The sequence below is a fragment of the Elgaria multicarinata genome, chromosome 9, assembly GCF_023053635.1.
Source record: "Elgaria multicarinata webbii isolate HBS135686 ecotype San Diego chromosome 9, rElgMul1.1.pri, whole genome shotgun sequence".
Lineage (NCBI taxonomy): Eukaryota > Metazoa > Chordata > Lepidosauria > Squamata > Anguidae > Elgaria > Elgaria multicarinata.
This window is the reverse complement of record NC_086179.1, coordinates 36,000,789-36,018,356: the sequence shown is the minus strand read 5'-3', so window position 1 is coordinate 36,018,356 and position 17,568 is coordinate 36,000,789. Positions and strand designations below refer to the sequence as shown.

General features: G+C 45.5%; 2 protein-coding genes across 2 annotated transcripts in view; both read right to left on the bottom strand.

Moving 5' to 3' along the window:
• TAB1 (TGF-beta activated kinase 1 (MAP3K7) binding protein 1) overlaps positions 1 to 17,568 on the bottom strand; it is a 228,068-nt gene that overhangs the window by 71,175 nt on the left and 139,325 nt on the right. The gene's annotated exons all lie outside the window — the stretch shown is intronic.
• MGAT3 (beta-1,4-mannosyl-glycoprotein 4-beta-N-acetylglucosaminyltransferase) lies at positions 5,875 to 9,127 on the bottom strand. The gene has a single exon (XM_063133547.1). The coding sequence runs from the start codon at positions 9,125 to 9,127 to the stop codon at positions 7,622 to 7,624; it is 1,506 nt and encodes a 501-aa protein (XP_062989617.1). The 3' UTR covers positions 5,875 to 7,621.

Here is a 17,568-nt window from a genome sequence, read left to right as displayed (position 1 = left end):
ATTTCCCCTGCTCTAAAAAAACTCGTGAAAAGTGCTGTTTACAAAGAGAAGCTGAACTGGACAGTCATCATCTAAAGAACTGGTAAACAATTGTGACTAGGGAAAGACAAGTGCAGAACAAATGTCTTAGGTAGAAACGATCTTAAAGAGGTACATTATGTTTATGCAAATATTTGTTCATCCTTTACTTTAAAAATAATAATTATATACCAGCAGAACAGCTCCAGGTATTGAGGGAAGGTGCAGAGAGAAGGTGTTTTGGTGATGGAATGGATGCTAACCAATAGGCACCTACCATATGTGGATTATTTGAATAAAGGAGGGGAAATTATTGCTGGTGTCTGGGCCAACCTATGATTTTAGGGCATCTTCTGATGTTAAGTAAGTTTCCAGTGACTAACTGACCTCTGGTTAAATTATGCAAGAATTTGCTTACTTACAAAATCTGTAGTCAATGTTGATGTATTGAGTCATTGGAAACTTAGTATTCATAGGCCAAATCTACACCAAGCAGGACATAGCACTATGAAAGCAGTATGAAAGCAGTATATGGTATGTGTCAATGCCCCCCAACAGGTATGTGTCAATGCCCCCCAACAGTTGTCAGTGCATTTCAATATCGCTATAAAGCAGTAGTGTGGCTCCTGCCTCTTACAAACTGCTTTCATAGTGCTATATCCTGCTTGGTGTAGAACTGGCCTTAATTTCATTACACCATGTTTTGCATTATATCCCACTGAGAGGATTGCTGTGCTTCCTTTCAGAACCTAGTTGCGAATCACATTTCACTCCTATATTTTCATGCTGTTTGTTAGACAAGCCTGTGTGGAATATTCTGGCATGAAAAAAACATTTTTAAATCCAGTTGGCAATCATGTGAGTGATAAATGGTAGTTATATACTCTTGTCCTATTATAGAGGGAATACAAATGGTTTTTTTTAACTATACATACATTCTGTCAGATGATTGAACAGTGCTATATAAAATAATAATAATAATAATAATAATAATAATAATAATAATAATAAGTTCCAAGATGAAAGAAACAAGAGATATCTCCCCTCCCCCCTTTCCACGAAGGTCTTCCCCTTCCAGTCAGAAATAAAAACAACCACACATGCCAATTTCCTTTCCGTGGTTTGTAACTCATTTTATTTATTTCTTTAAACATCCCTTTAAGGGTGAAATGAAATCCAACCATTTACAGAGAAAATGATTTCAGTATGTACACTTTGATTTAGGCTTACAAAAAAATTATTAATATTGGTATTTATAAATTAAGACTTTGAAGGGTTTCTTCTACTTATTTGGCAAGTCCCACATATCCCTTAGTCAATAGGGCGCACAAAAGCTATTCCGGTTTGCTAGGATGAGAGATCCAATCTCTATCCTTTCCTTGAGAACCGGGGCTCCCATTTCCCAGGACTTTTCTCTACAGAATACTGATGGAGCATTCCCTCGGGAATTCTGGTGGACAGTGGTTGTATACCCTTGCTGCCCATTTTTCTTCATATCCCTTTTAGACTGATTTACCAGCCTCAGTATTTTCAATGAGAGCATAATATAGCCTTCCCTAACTTGCTGTCTTCTAAATGTGTTGGACTACAACTCCCATCATCCTTAACTAACACGGCTAATGCTGGCAGGCAATAAGGGGGCTGTACATCTGGAAGGTACAGGTTAGGGAAGGCTGGTATAATGCACATATTTCTTCATAATGTGGTGAAGGACCTTAATTCCTCCTCTCTCACCCACCCCAAACCAGAGCTCGCCACTCCATATTTTCCCTTTCTAAATTTCCTCCAGTATTAGGAAAGCACTCTGCAGGTTCAAATGGAGGTGGGTGGAGTCCCGTTCCCTCTTTCAACCCACTCAGCTTAAGGTGTATAAAGTTATGGCATCTTGTCCCTTGCAATCCAATCCACAGCGAGATTACTTTAGGTCAGTTTTCCACCAGTAGAAGACAGATGAGAGAAACCAAGTGCTTGGCTAGGAGCAGGCAATGAGCAAAAGCAAGGGCTGGTGCAGATCTGAACCCTACCCAGCTGTGATATAAGAAACAGTCATGGTTTAAACTTAAATGACTCTTAGCGTCCTTATTAGCTTACTATAGAAAATAAGTTATGCATCTTCCAGTTTTCCTGTTAAGCAACAGAACACCCAGTCTTAATGATGATATTGGGAAGGCAATATGGAACTACAGAGCAAAAGGGAGAGAAAGAATAGAACTTCTCACATAGACACACAACTAAAATAATAGCTTATCCATCCCTCTGAGCAGTACCAACTTTGCGTCATTTAACTAGATACGGTGTGAGGAGCCCACAAAGACACAGAGAACATTTAAGTGAGAATTAGAACAAATAGGTAACAACCAGATAATTGCTAGTGCCAGAAGTCACATAATTTGCTGTCTGTGCTCCCCAAGAGATTAAAAGGTGAAAAGACACTCAAGGTAGATTAAAGCTGCTGTTCTCTAGTGCCTAGTTTCATATAATGAGTTCAGCTAAGATGGTAAAACTGTTCCTAGGCAGGACCATTTCAGGCTGCGGGAAAGCGATTGCAGGGCATGGCAGCAGCGGCAGGACGGGGTGGGATTCCTACACACTAGCATGTTCCTAGAAAAGTCTAGGTTGTATAGCTCTTCTCCCTCAACAACTACATTTCTACATGCAGGAAAGTTTGTTTTGTTTTACAGCTGGAGGAGCATTCCATCCCGCATCTGAAGCTAAAAAGAGGTGCAGTCCAAGAACAATTTCCCAACCTCAGTTTGCCTGGATCAGGTTTGAAAAGGGTTAAGGAGTGGGATGTGGCGGTGTAGGAGTGAGGGCTTCTCCAAATAAATGGGAAGTTACATCCCAGATGCTGGCTATGAAGTGAGCCCTCAGTCGCCAGCTACCAGGCATAGTTGCAGTCTCTGGCCATGACACCAATGCATAAACCTTTCTAGAAGTTTGCTAGAAATAACTGGAGCTGCGTAGGGGCTGGAAAGAGACAAACAGGTCCTGTTGTTGTAATACAATGAGAAGGACAGCCTAACCTCATCCAGCTATTCATGGGGGCTGGAAATGGAAGAAGAGGAGAGAGAGAGAGAGAGAGAGAGAAAGTGTCAAGCCAGACCTTCAAGATCTCTGTTCTATACAAACGTTCATGAGTGTAGTACATTGTTGTGGGTACTGTACCATCGGCACACTTACAGGGAGTTTGGTACAGCACGATAGCAAAGCTTGTTCCAATGCTTTCTGCATCGTAAAGGGAAGAACAGAGCTAACATTTAAAGGGGGAAATAGTGGGCTGGCTAAAGTGACGCGAGCCATTTCAAAAACGAACATGTCCTTCCCCCACAACATATTCCATTGATACGTTTTAAGACATATCACTGCATCCGCAATGTCTCGCACAAATTCTGTGCACACGTCAACATGGATCCTAAATGAAAACCAAGAGCCGGTAAAGATGGAGCAGGGCAAAGTACTTTTAACGTTTATTTATGGAGGAGCAGCGGCAGCTCCACATTACTGCACAGCCACCGCCACATGGGGCTGCACTGCCCACCATGCCAGGCCCACATTCAGCTGTGTTTGCAATGATGTGCAAGGCATATCCAATTCCCTGCACCATACGGGCTGGACACGGTAGACTCACTACGGCAGCCTTCCCGAACCTGATGCCCTGCAGATATGGTGGACCTCAGCTCCCATAATGCCCATAGTGAGTCACTGTGGGAGTTGCGGACCAGGTTAGGGAAGGCTGCACTATGGGGTGGAGTCCATGTGCACTCTCTAATTGATCTGTATCCCTCCCTAGACATGTCAAAGGCCCCCTTAATTAGTGCAGGCTTTTAAACCATCCAAAGGCTCTCCCTTGAGGTTTACGAAAGAGCTCTTGGCTTCTACCTGTCACACACAGACACACACACACACACACACACACGATTTGAGTCGCTCCTTCAAGCTGAATACCGTACTTATGACACATGCACCAGTCAGCTCCATCTTCTTTGTACAAGTCAGGGGGTTAAAAGTTAGGTGCCTAAAATCTTGGCTGGCCGTTACCCATAAGCCATGGCCACCTCTACCCCCACCTCTCCGCAGAAGCCCAAAGGCTTTTCATTATAGTGCAAAGTTCTGTCACGTCAATTCTGTAAGACAAAGTTCTAGCTACATAATAAATAATTAAATAGATGGTCCTTAAAGGGGAAGTGTTGCGGGTGGGGTGGCAGAGTGTTTTAACCATATGCAAACGCTGATGGTTAGGATTTTGTGTGTGTGTGTTTGCTTTTAGCAAAGCTTTTACTGTAAAAGCCTCCTTTTCTCCCCCAACGGAGGTCAGTTTCAAGTTTCACTTTGGTGCAGTCAAAAAAGGGGAACCTGAACAAAGAGTCCTTTCAGAGTCCCAAAGGAATTGAGCGCTAAACCTATCCAGTTACAATGGGATCTGTTCCTTGCACACAACAGTGGAGGAGGAGGAGGAGGGGAGGAAAACGAAGGAAGTGGGCAAAGGGCGAGGGGGGGGGGGGTGGAGAGAGAAAAAGAGAAAGACCTGCAGAAAGGATGGGGGGGGGGGTAGGAATTGCCTCACTGTGTTGTACTTCGGTCCATGACAGATGGAGCCTGGAGGGACCGCACTGATGGGAGCATTAAGAATTCATGAGCAGTAATGGTGAAAGGCAGCCAGACCTCCGTGCACTCACAAAGCCTGGCCTGTTGAGCAGGGGCAAAAATGAACAGTGAGCTGGGATGGAGGAAGAGGGCACATTCTTGCAAGGAAACAACAGTCCTCCCCACCCCACCCCCCGGCTTGATCATCAGTTCTTGAATGAGCATTTTTCTGGAATCGGGACCCAGTGCCTCACATCAACCTCGGGCTCACGCAACCAGGCCCTGCTACATAGCGGAAATTACACATTCTCCTTGTCACAATAGTCTGAGTGTGCCCCTGCCTCTACCCACACACACACACCACATACCAAGGGTGAAGCAGCATATTATGAATTTGTGCGTTATAACTGGCAGAATGGGTCCAAAGAACTGAAGGCTCAAGAAGTCTCAACTTTCCTTCCCTCCCAAGGCTGAAAGAAAACCGTCCCTCTGTGTGGCACCTTCTTGTGTGGACGCTGCTGGGAGCCCCTGATGTTCACTAACTTCAGCCCCTCACCACTGGCTCTTTTGCTCCTGCCACACCAGCACAGCAGCCTGAAGACTGCTCTGCGAGGCACGGAATCTCCACAAACACCCTCCTCGTAGCTCAGCATCCCTTTTTGTCTGACCAGGCAACAAGCTTCTTGGGCAGAAGGAACACAGGCCATTCCGTGGGTCAGTTTTAAACTGTTCATCAAGAACAGGGGACAATTATCTATTGAGTGGGAAGTTTAACACTGACCAGGAGTGCCTCATGGTGGTGCACAAGGTAAACGGCAGCACAGAGCCCAGCTGTTCACCATCACAGCGTAAAATAAATGACAGGAGCTTCAAGGGAGTCGAAGCTGCTGCACTAGGCTGTGCGTTCCAAAGCCCCTTAACACAAAAAGAATGGACTTTTCTTTTAAGAAAACACATGGGTCAATCCACACAACCATTTTCACGTGGCACAGCCGACACAAGAAGACTTGGGTTGGTACAGGGAGCACTCCTGCAAAGTGCTTCAGCCCAAATCTCACAAATGTCCAGGGTAGAGCTCACCTCTTCTTGGCACAAACCCACGTTGCAGGAGAGGAGTTTTCGCCTTGAGATGTCAAGAGCAATTGCAAGACCAGTTGCTGCACCAAAAAGGAGAGTGACTCATCATGCGAAAATGGTACCAGTGCAAACTGTCCAAGTACACCATGAAGGCGACGCATCGTGCTGCAACAGCCTGCAACAGCCTGCCCCCAAATGGTGCCCTCTAGACATGCTGGCTGTGAGTGATGGGAATTCAATCCAGTACTTCTGGAGGGGAGGCTACCGTACGCACGGTGCAGCACTTCCTGCGTCTTTTTAGAGTGATTGGGAGGAATGTGCAGAAAGGCAGGACAGAGGGCAAAAGCGGAGGGAAACTACAGAGAAAAAGGAAAAGAAAAGCAACTTTTAAGAGAAATAGACTGTCTAATAGCATACCTCTTTTTGGTAGCATGGGGCTCCTCTTCTAACTGCACGTACATCACCCATTTCTTGCAGTAAGCACAGTGGCTCACTGTTTCATATATTTCCTTAGCAGCAAACATAATATGGGTTTTACAATACCTTTGACCTTGGCTCAGAGACACAGACTCCATAAATTGATTTGGAGACACGCTGCAACCAATTCCCTGAAGGGGAAAGGATGCAAAAATCAGTGGAACACTTAAAATGCTCGGCACCAGGATCTAACCGTGAAGCTTTCACAATAGTTCCGTAAAACATGTACCCTTTCCCCTTATGCAAACCACATTATAAGTATGCAAGAGCTAGACCAACCATACAGCATTGTCCTCAAAATGGCGGCATCACAGAGCCAAGTACCTTCACACCTCTCCTGTTTCAGAAGTAGTAGGATGGGCACTGGAGCTTTACAATCCTAATGTCTCCTTTCCTTAGTAGCAATTCAACGCACCTTATTTGAGTTAAAAATGTAAACATGTTTCGTCACTGTGGAAGAGGGAACTGTATTCATAATGGACGTGTCCCTTGGAAATCTGTGGGCTACTGGCCCTACTGTCATCTAGCTTCCACGTTAGAGGCCAGCCACCAAAATCATCCATTTATGGAGCAAATATCAGACACCTTTTCAACCTTCATACCCTGCCAGTTTGTAGAGTTTCCCTGAACGTCCATTAAATCATGAGATGGAAAGCAGAGTTCTTTGGTGCTGCCATGTTCCCAGGTGGAGTGTGCAACTACCCTTACACCCTAATGTGACAAACACACATGGCAAAGAAATACACCTATCCTAGATGAGCACAACTCCTGATGTCACCTACAAAAAGTCTTGCGCTTACATACACACGTACACCCACACACCTCCTAGTGAAGTTGCCAGTCAGCTGTTCCAGCTGCAAGTAAGAACACTGTGCCCAGGGGGTACTGTTGTCTTTGGCCAAGCTTCACCAGATGCTCAGCAAAACAACGAAGGCAAGAAGAGTTCAAACTTCTGTATGCCTTTTCTAATCCCCAAGGGCCGAAGTGTTGGTAGAGCAGAGCCTAAGGGAACGCCATCGGTTTCAAACGACTCAAGAAAATGGGTTTTTAGATGTGGAGTTCAGCACCATCCTCACCTAAACTACAAAGACTGTAGAGGCTTCAGCACACTCACACCCTTCCACTCCCAGCTGCATGCTCCGACGTGTCCTCGTGTCTGCCCCTTATAGTGCTGCCTGCAGAAGGTTTTGCTTTCGTCCTACAAGAGAGGTGAAGGAGCCATCCCTCCTGCTAGTCCTTGGGGCCAGTTCCCGCTTCCTCTGGTTCTCATTCACAAGACTAGGAATCCCTCCCCCTACTGCACACACACCCAAGTCTCTTTTCGGGAATGGGGCAGACAAAAGGCTGGTGAGAACGTAGACTTCCCCAGCAGGAGGGAGCGGGGGAAGGAAGGAAAAACAAAAGACACACTTTGCTGTCCCCTTTTTCCATAAGGTCCCATCTACCCATGCAATCCCCGCTCCCCTCACCCAGCCCCCTCTGCCTTCTGGTAGGGGTTCTCCAGTAAGTAACGAAACCGCTGATAGTTCTTCAGCAGATATTTGGGAGCGTACATTTGTTCTTTGGGGTCTGCAGGAGGGTACTCCTGGGTGGTGCCATCAAACCACCCGCCAGTCCGGATTAGCTCCCGGATATAGTTAAGGTCTCGCTTGTCCTCATAATCACCCCAGCGGGGAAAGTCCCCGTTCTGGGCTGACACCAGTTTAAAGTAGATTCCTTCGGGTGTAAAACACCAAGAGCAGTGCCAGCCGGCAAAGTGGAGCGGGCTGCCCAGGGACCACTGTACCAGGATGTGACCTGTGCTGTTCTCATACTGCCGAAAGCCGGGCATGGTATAGTACTCTCTCCGGCGTAGCCGAATCCCGTCAGTGGCATAAACATTTTGGAGCATTCCCACGGTGCAACCAGAAACCACCTCCAGGGTGCCAGGCTGCTTCCAGAAGAAGCCATAGAGAGATTTGCGCATATGAAAAGCAAAGGGCTCTGTCCAACCATCGTAGAGCTTGAGGAAGAGCACGCCGTCACGGCCTGGGATTTCGTCCGCATCGTCAATGATGAAAACGTCATCAGGCCGCCCATTGCGGAGGCGGGAGATGCCATCCCGAGTCAGGAAAGTGCGCAGATAGTCGTCGGCAATCCAGCCGTCCTGGCGCCCACCAGGGGGGAAGTGATCCAGGAAGACATAGAGCACCTTGTGGCGGATGTAGTCAAAGGAGCCATTGAGCAACATCTCACGGAACTTGAGAGGGCGCGGTTCCCCATACGCGGTGAAATTTGATTCGCACACCACAAAGGCATCAACCACATCACCCAGCTCATGGAAACGCACATCCAAGAGGTCAAATTCATGATTGACGTTAATGGCATTAATGACCCTCCGTGGTACCTCCCGTGGGGTCAGGCGGTCTTTAGTGGGGAGATTTGAGTATTGCACCACAGTGGGCACCCCACAGCTAGGCCCGTGCCAGCCAGGGAGGCACACGCACTCCACCCACTTACGTCGCTTTGTCCCACTGGCGCTCAGAGGTTTCCGGCTGATGCGCCCGGAAGCGGCTCCCTCAATTTTCTCTTCTGGCCGGCCCACGAGTGGCTTCTCCAACACCTTGGTGCCTGACTTGAAGCACACCCCACCAGCTTTGGTGTGTACAAAGTATTCTGCAGTGTCTTCGGGCAGCACAAATTCGGCTTTGTGCAGCTCCTCGCCAGCTCTGCTCGGGGAGAGGGGCTGTAGCAGAGGTGAATGGGAGTACAGGGGTGTCCGCAGGAACTCTGGACCCCCAGGTTCAGGGCTGACCTGAGGTGTGACAGGTGCATTGTTCCAGAAAAAGTTAGAAACCAAGTTGGGGCTCAGTGATGCCAGTTCTCTGGGGAATGTGACATAGGAGAGCGCCTTCAGGAAGTGAAGGAAGGAGATAAGGCAAAGACCAGCCATGCACAAAGTCAAAAAGAGCTTGTGGCGTCTCATCTTCATCCTGGGATATGGGAGGGAGAGAGAGAGAGAGAAATTACAGTCACGTTTATACTAACCTAAAAGATGATTTTATCACTGGACAGTTAAAAGAGGTTGCGGGTGGGGGAAAGGGAAACCCAGGGGCATTGCTAGGCTCTTAAAATGTTCAGAACCCATACACAAATGGGCATAAAATCTGTGTATGCTAATTTATACCTATAAATGCCTCACATTATCCCTTATCAAGCCTTTCTGCTGAAGAGGGCTCAGTCTCACTGTTTAACCAACCCATCCGGCTAATGACATAAGCAACGAATAGGCCTGGGTCAATTCTCAGGAGGATTCGTCTAGTAATACAGTAAGACTCAGATGCTTTATAAGGCAATACAGAAGCAGAAGAATGCGGGGTGTCTTTGCTGGTCCAAGGCACTCCATCCTCCCCATCTGGATTTGGGCCTGAAAGACCCAGGAAAAGTGTAGGGGCATAGCGGGTAAGCTGTAAATAAGTACAATGTGTGACATTGCACAACATCATGGGGCATGTCAGTTAAGGCATCAACCTTAGCTTCCAATTTCCTGGCTTTGTGGAGCTCGAGCAAACATGAGATAGGCTTAAACCAGCAGGTATTTTGATCACTGAATTTCCCTGATTCTTGAAAAGGTCATTTCTCCCCAAGGCATTTGAACCTCCTTTCTTGCAAGCGAATCTATAACATACATGGGATGAAAAATACTTAACTAATGATAAAACATGCTTTCATTTCAAGCTGCTCGTAGTTTTTTAGGTGTGCACCCCAAACAAACAATAAATGCAGGCAAACGTTTGCTTATTTGCATAACAGTAGGGTAATACTTTTATTAGGAATAACTGTCTAGGAAGCCAAATATTGAGATATCCAGAAGCCTTTTTTGTGTTGAATTACAATAAAAATGGAGGGTCCAGACCTATTTATTGGAACCCCCTCCTGCAGTTTATAATGACGGGTGTGGATTCCAAATGGAAGCTGCAATTCTATTCTGACTGACTCTTTGAATATAAAACAGTGGAGGCCTAGAGTGTCTCAACTACAATCAGCCATCTTAATAGCAAACATCAACAAGGGTTTCTTCTTCCCATACTGCCCTGAAGAGGCAGTTGTCCCCGCCTATGAATATTAACTCTTCATTCGCCAGAGTCTGTATCATGCACTGTACCACAGATCCTTAGACGTATTAGCATGAGAACAATACAGATAAAATAGTCCTGCAGTATTTCCAACTTATAGAATGATTCTGAAACACACACATCATTTGCTGGTTGCATGTGTGTAAAAGAACAAAAATGTCCCTCTACGTTCAGAAAGGTTTACTTCTGAGTAAACCCACACATGATTCCAGCATACCTTTCCCTCCCTGTCCCTTCTTCATTAGTGATCTATCAATCCATGAGAATGATTCCCTCAGCCTTCATAAATTACCCCACTCTTAGCTCAGTTGACAGTTCTCTGCTACTCCTCTCCCACTGTCAGAATGCTGACAGCAGGAACATTGGAATTCCTCTTAGAACGCTGAAGTACTGGCAGCAGCATTCTAGCTTCAGAGCGAAGGCCAAACGAAACACTATGCGAAACACACGTAGCATAGCTTTGCATGCTTGACTTATTTGAATGTAAGCGTGCGTGGTCCTGATTTGGATCAGGACTGTGGCAATTCAGGGAGGGGGATTTAAACTCCTGCCTCCCATTTTTGTCCTGAAATTCCACCCCCTGCACATGGGAGGTGGGAAGGTGATAAAAAGAAAAGATGTCCCCATTGATTCTAGTGGGAACATTTCTTTCTTTCTTTTGGGTGTGATTTCTTGACAAAAATGGGAGGGGGAGAAGCTTAAATCCCCCCATACCGAAACACTATGATACCGATTCAAATCAGGGCTGCAAACGCTGACACTCAAGTAAGTAATCTGCTATGCGTGATTAGCAGAACGTTTTGTTTGACCCTGAAATTGCGTTGTCCAAGGTAACTTGGCCAGCAGTTGCTGCCATAGGATTTCATGGTGCAGAAAAACTGCAAATTTTGAATTGCCGCTCAGAGCTTCAGCAAACCAACGAAAGGTACATCTCCTCAATAAAGTACATCAGTAGTTTTCATCAAAATGTAACTTAAAGAAAAAATGTACAAAAGGGTCAATTTTCAGCACTTTTTAACATGCTGTCTCTGGCACTTTTTATTGAGTAGAAATTTGAGGCTTATAATAGCGGAACCTTTTGTGTGTGTGTGTGCCTCACCTTAACTAAGGGGACATTCCTGTTCTTTCATCTATGCTGAACACATTTGCTCTTGCGCTTTGACAGGTATTATATCTGGCGGCTACTTTTTGTTAATTAATGCTCATATGCCATTTTCAGCCATTTCGTATTATTCTGACCTTGTTTATCTGGTTAAACTTGCACTTTAGTATTTGGTGCTCTTTTACTATCAAGACGCTTTTGTTTTATCTAGCAAAGTGATCTTTATGTACACCAGCAATTATGAAAACTTCCAGGAGGGGTGCACAATTCACGTAGTTTCAGGCTGGGAGAGTTATAGAAGTGGAAGTAGGACAAATATGTCTAGCTGATACATGGAGGCTTTTTTATTATTATATTTTTCTTTTTAAAAATGTGTTGCACTGAAAAGGTGGCCTGTAGATGTACTAAACAAATTCAATCCAATAGTTCAGCTATACCTAGGAATAGTTATGCCTTCTTCTGGCAGTCATTCAGAGGACTATACTATGTAAAGTAGAATGCACAGCCACCCTAACTGCCAATGGGTAAGGCTGCTCACGAGGGGGGGGGGGCTGGCCACTGGCAGCCCAATTGGCAGCTGGCAGTCAGGGTGCCTTGCAAGGCATTAGCACTGCTGGGGCACAAGGGCCCCTGGCAAATGCCCAACTATGCTGGTCACTGATTCTGGGCCTGTAGCCTGGATTTTTGTTTTAGTTGCTGCTGCTGAAATGTGTTTGAGTTCTGATGAATTGTTTAGTATTTTTATTGTTTGTTAGGGACAGAGACAGATCATAGATACTGGCTGATGTGGTCTTGTGGGTATCAGAGAGAGAATAGCTCATGCAAAGGAGAAGCAGTTTCAGATGTCGCCACAATTACAGAAGTGGCTTTTTACAGGAACTGCAGGCCAGGTGCAAGGCAGAAAAGACAATTCACGTTAAGGGCCTCAAAGCTGACACAAGGATTCTCATCAAAAAATTGAAGTGGGGGAGAGGAACTCACTTTAATTTCTAGTTTGAATAAAGATTGCAGGATGCAGCTGAAAATGGAATAAAATCCACAAAACTGGTTTGGGCTGCTTACAGAAATACCCAAATTAAAATCAGCTGAACTCATGTTCGAAATATTAAATCTTTAAGGGTGCAATCCCATGCATGTTTAGACAGGGAAAAAGTTCGACAACTCCCAGCATTCCCCAGACAGGATGTTGTAGGACTTCTTTTCTGTCTAAATATGCATAGGATTGTGCCCTAAATTGCAGTTTTATTCCTTGAAAGAATATCATGAAGTGGTCAGTCATCTCTGAATGGAGTGACCATCCAAAGGGTAACATCACCTATATCAGCAAATGCATCTGATAACAACACAACCACAGCCAGTTCATTATTTTAAAAATGTATAACGTAATAAGAATCTATATTAACTTACCTACACACTGTTAGACATTTGTTATATGATGACAATGCAATCCTAATGTATATTTACTCAGAATTAAGTCCCACTTTGTTCAATGGGTCTTACTTCAAATTATGTGGGTTTAGGGCTGAAACCTAAGGCTGTGATCCTGTACCCACTTACCTGGGAATAAGCCCCACTGAGCACTGGGGGACATACCTATGAGTAGGCCTATAAAGGAAACATTGTACCATAAATCTATAAAAAATCCTTGTTAGACATGTAATGGTTTTGTTAGGTTTTGGTGGTGGTGGTGGGTTCCTTTTAAATCAAGAACAGAGAAATTTGATCCTCTAGAAATTATTGGGCTGCAACTCCCTCCATCCCTCACTGCTAGCTAAGGCTGATGGGAATTGCAGTCCAACAACATCTGTGGGGGCCCCACACATTCGCCACCCTGGATTTAAATGTAGAGATGTTGGAGAAATCCATCTAGGGGGTGGAACTTTCAGCAGTTCGGTCCCCCCGATGCCAGCTCGCTTATCCATGAACTGGCCCAACTCAATCTGTATTGAGTTGGGCCAGCTTGCGGATTTGCAGGGTTTCTCCCCCCTCAACTGCTGTTAACTGCATAGCTACAGGGCTTAAAATAGCAGCTCATGAGCTGATCAGTTTGGAAGTGAAACAGGACCCCTCAAAAATAAGGACATGGTTTCTATAAATCCAGGGGACTCACGTTTCTCAGAAAGGCCATTTGAAATGTTTCTGTGTAGGTCCTAGGAATGCTTTAGTGCCAAGGGTGGCTGCTTGCCATTTACCAGCTATTTTTCTTTATCTGGGGCAGGAGATCCAGAGAACCTTCTGTTACTACAAGGAAAGCCATGGGGTGATGCCGTATATTTGGGAGGCTTCATGCAAGATGCACCGGTTGGAATGGATGCATTTCCCCCTCTTCCCAGAAAGCCACCATTTACACAAATTGCAGCCATAAATTGCTTAATTTAAAATTTAAAATCAAACACATTGTGGCTTGAATTTGTGCAAATTATGGCAGCAATTTGCGCAAATGGTGATTTTCCAGGGGAGGGGAGAAACTAGAGAAAATTCCCAGATTTTGGGGGAAAGTCTGTGGCTCAGCTCGTAAATGCAAGCCAAGCGCAGGGGCTTCGGGGAAATCCGGCAAGCTCAAAAAGGGCTGCATTTCCCTGAGACGGCCATCCCTATTCAAGTGTAACTTTAAAGTTTATTCATACGACGCCTTTGCCATAATCAAAGGATCTCCTCATTTTATTTGTAGCCCATCATTTCAAATGTGGAATGTTTATTTAGAAATAGTCAAAATATTAAAGAACATACCCTGATTCATGGCTTAGAGGGCTTTGGCACTGTGGACATTTTGGCAAACTGGAGGCATGCTCATAATTAATAGGAGAACCCAATAATCAAAGAATCTGAAGAGTTGGAAGGAGTCATGTAGGCTAGCAGTGGCGCCCCCTACTTGATGCAGGAAATCCAGAGCTAAAGCACCCCCAAGAGATGGCTGTCCAGCCTCTTCTTCAATATCCCTAGTGAGGGAAAGCCCACCCCCACGTCTTCTAGGCAACAGCCCTTCACATATTTGAAGTGTGTTTTCATGTCCCCTCTGTCTTCTCTACTCCCAGCTAAACATACCCAACTCTTTCAACTTTTCCTCATAGGAGTGGTTTTCTTTCCCTGCTCTAAATACACCCCAATTTCCCTAGTTCCTTCTTAAATTTCAATAGCCAGAACTGGACACAGTACTCCTAATGAGGTCAGACTAGTGCGGAATAATGTGGAACTATTACATAAGAAGAGCCGTGCTGAATCAGGAAAGGAAAGGAAAGGAACCTCTCGTGCAAGCACTTGAGTCATTGCTGACTCCTAGAGGGACGCCTGCTTTCGCTGACGTTTTCTTGGCAGACTTTGTAGTGGGGTGGTTTGCCATTGCCTTCCTCAGTCGCAGTTACCTTTCCCCCAGCTAGCTGGGTACTCATTTTACCGACCTCGGAAGGCTGGAAGGCTGAGTTGACCTGAGCCGGCTGGCTGAGAACCAGCTTCCGCTGGGATCGAACTCAGGCCGTGGGAGAGAGTTTCGGCTGCAGCTGAATCAGACCAAACACCTATCTAGTCCAACATTCTGTTCCCACATTGGCCAACCAGATTCCTGTGCAAAGACCACAGGTAGGACATGAGCACAATAGCACCCCTCCTCATGTTACCTATCATGCTTTCTCTGTTACTGGAGGTAATACAGTAGCCATCATGGCTACTAGCCCTTGATAGGCTTATCATTCCCATGCTTTAGAAACTATTAGTCTATTAATGCACCCCAAAAATGTATTAGACTTTTTTGCAGCTGCATCACATTGGTTATATCCAGTTCGTGACTGACTACTATCCCTTTCACATGTATTACTGCCAAGTCAGCACCCCCCCATTTTATAAATGTGTTTGCTTGCTTTGTTTTTTTATTTGCCCAAATGCAGAATGTTCCATTTGTCTTAGTTTCAGCCCGTTTTCCCATTTTATTAAGATAATGTCCTCAACTTCCAATCTAGTGTCTGGGAACTCCAGATTTGCCTCCATGACTTTTCCAAAGGAAAGCTGGAACCAGGGCTGGTAGGGCACCTGCCAAAGTTGCACATATCAGCAGGGGCCCACTGACAAGAGTGTCCTGGAATTGCTCCCCCTCTTCACCATTGCAACCTGCTTGTTCACCTGCCTTTCACTCTGGCCCAGACAATGGTGGCGGTGGTGAGGAGGAGTGGTGGATGCCATGGCCTACCTGCTCCCTGGCTCTCCACCTGTCAAGCAAGCAAATGGTAGCCAAGACCAGAACGAGGATGAGGAACAAGAGCAGCTAGTGACAATGGTGTTAAGGAGGTCGTCTCACTGCAGGTGAGGGTGTTTTGCCCAAGGACTTCAAAAACCCTGGAACCAGCACTAGGTTGCCCATAAAAATTATTATTATTATTATTATTATTATTATTATAGCACCATCAATGTACATGGTGCTGTACAGAGTAAAACAGTAAATAGCAAGACCCTGTCGCATAGGCTTACATTCTAATAAAATCATAGTAAAGCAATAAGGAGGGGAAGAGAATGCAAACAGGCACTGGGTAGGGTAAACAGGCACAGGGTAGGGTAAAACTAACAGTATAGAGTCCAAACAACATCAGGTTTTAAAAGCTTTAGGAAAAAGAAAAGTTTTTAGCTAAGCTTTAAAAGCTGCAATTGAACTTGTGGATCTCAGATGTTCTAGAAGAGCGTTCCAGGCGTAAGGGGCAGCAGAAGAAAATGGACGAAGCTGAGCAAGGGAAGTAGAGACCCTTGGGCAGGTGAGAAACATGGCATCAGAGGAACGAAGAGCACGAGCGGGGCAATAGTGTGAGATGAGAGAGGACAGATAGGAAGGAGCTAGACCGTGAAAAGCTTTGAAGGTCAACAGAAGAAGTTTATATTGGATTCTGAAGTGAATTGGAAGCCAATGAAGAGATTTCAGAAGTGGAGTAACATGATCAGAGCGGCGAGCCAAGAAGATGATCTTAGCGGCAGAGTGGTGGACCGAGACCAACGGACTGATGTGAGAAGAAGGAAGGCCAGTGAGAAGAAGGTTGCAGTAGTCCAGCCGAGAAATAACGAGTGCATGAAAAAGCATATAGCAGCACATGGACTCTTGTTGGTCTTGTTAATCTGCTGACCAAACTGGATGAAATGCTGCATTGATGGGCTGCGTCTCATGGGGACTGTTCTTTTCTTAATGCAGTCTAAACCTGTACCTTTTTTGGCAACAGCTTCACATTACTGCTGATTCATGCAGAGATATTCATGCACTGACTCATGCTGAGATATTTCTCCAGGCCAGTGTTCCCCAAACTTTTGATACCTGGAGCACAGGGTTTTCGTTTCTTTCTCTGAATTTAATTTAGAGGCACACTTCTGCCTTCCGCTCTTAAGACATACATATACATTTTCTTGATCAGTTTTCAAAACCCTACGCAGGACTCCTCCATGAAATTGCAGGACAGTGCAATGCATATTGCCTCCCAGTGTCCTTTGCCCAGGATGTGTGGGATAGGGTCGTGTTTTCTAATGATGCTTCTAAAATTCCTTTGCGCCTTTCAGGTGTAGCATCTGCAGGGCTGCATTGAGGAACTCCTTCATGTCCTTAGGCCAGGGATATTGAATCTATTTCAGCCCAAAGGCCGAATTCAGTTTTGGAGAAGCTTCCATGGGGCACATTCCAGTGGCAGACAGGGCCAAAGGCGAAATGTGGCAGAGCCAAATACCAGCACATTTTAGCTTAAAGCTCTTATGCCAGTAACTTAGCCCTTAGAAGAGGCATTTCAGCCTTTTAGAATGGGGAAAAAACTGCAGAAGCTGGGAAACCACTAAGCAATTGCTGCTTGGAGGGAAGGGACTGGGTCCAGGAGAAGGGGCATGGCTATCTGCAGAAACCTTGAGGGCCGGACTCCAACCCCAGGCAGCTGGATTTTGCCCATGGGCGTGAAGTTCAACACCTCTGCCTTATGCCAGTCCTCCAAATGAGGTCCTGTCCATATAGTGGCAGAAAGGGTGGAGGAAATCAATGCTCTCTGGCATAGCTTTGGCTATGGGGTGGTATATAAATGTAAATAAATAACAACAACAACAACAACAACAACAACAACCACCTCCAGCAACCTGCAGCCCTGTAGATGTTCTGGACTCCCATCAGCTCAGCCTGCACGGCTTATGGTCAGGAATGCTGGGAGTTGGGAGTCTAAAACAACAGGAGGGCTCTAGGTTAGGGAAAGG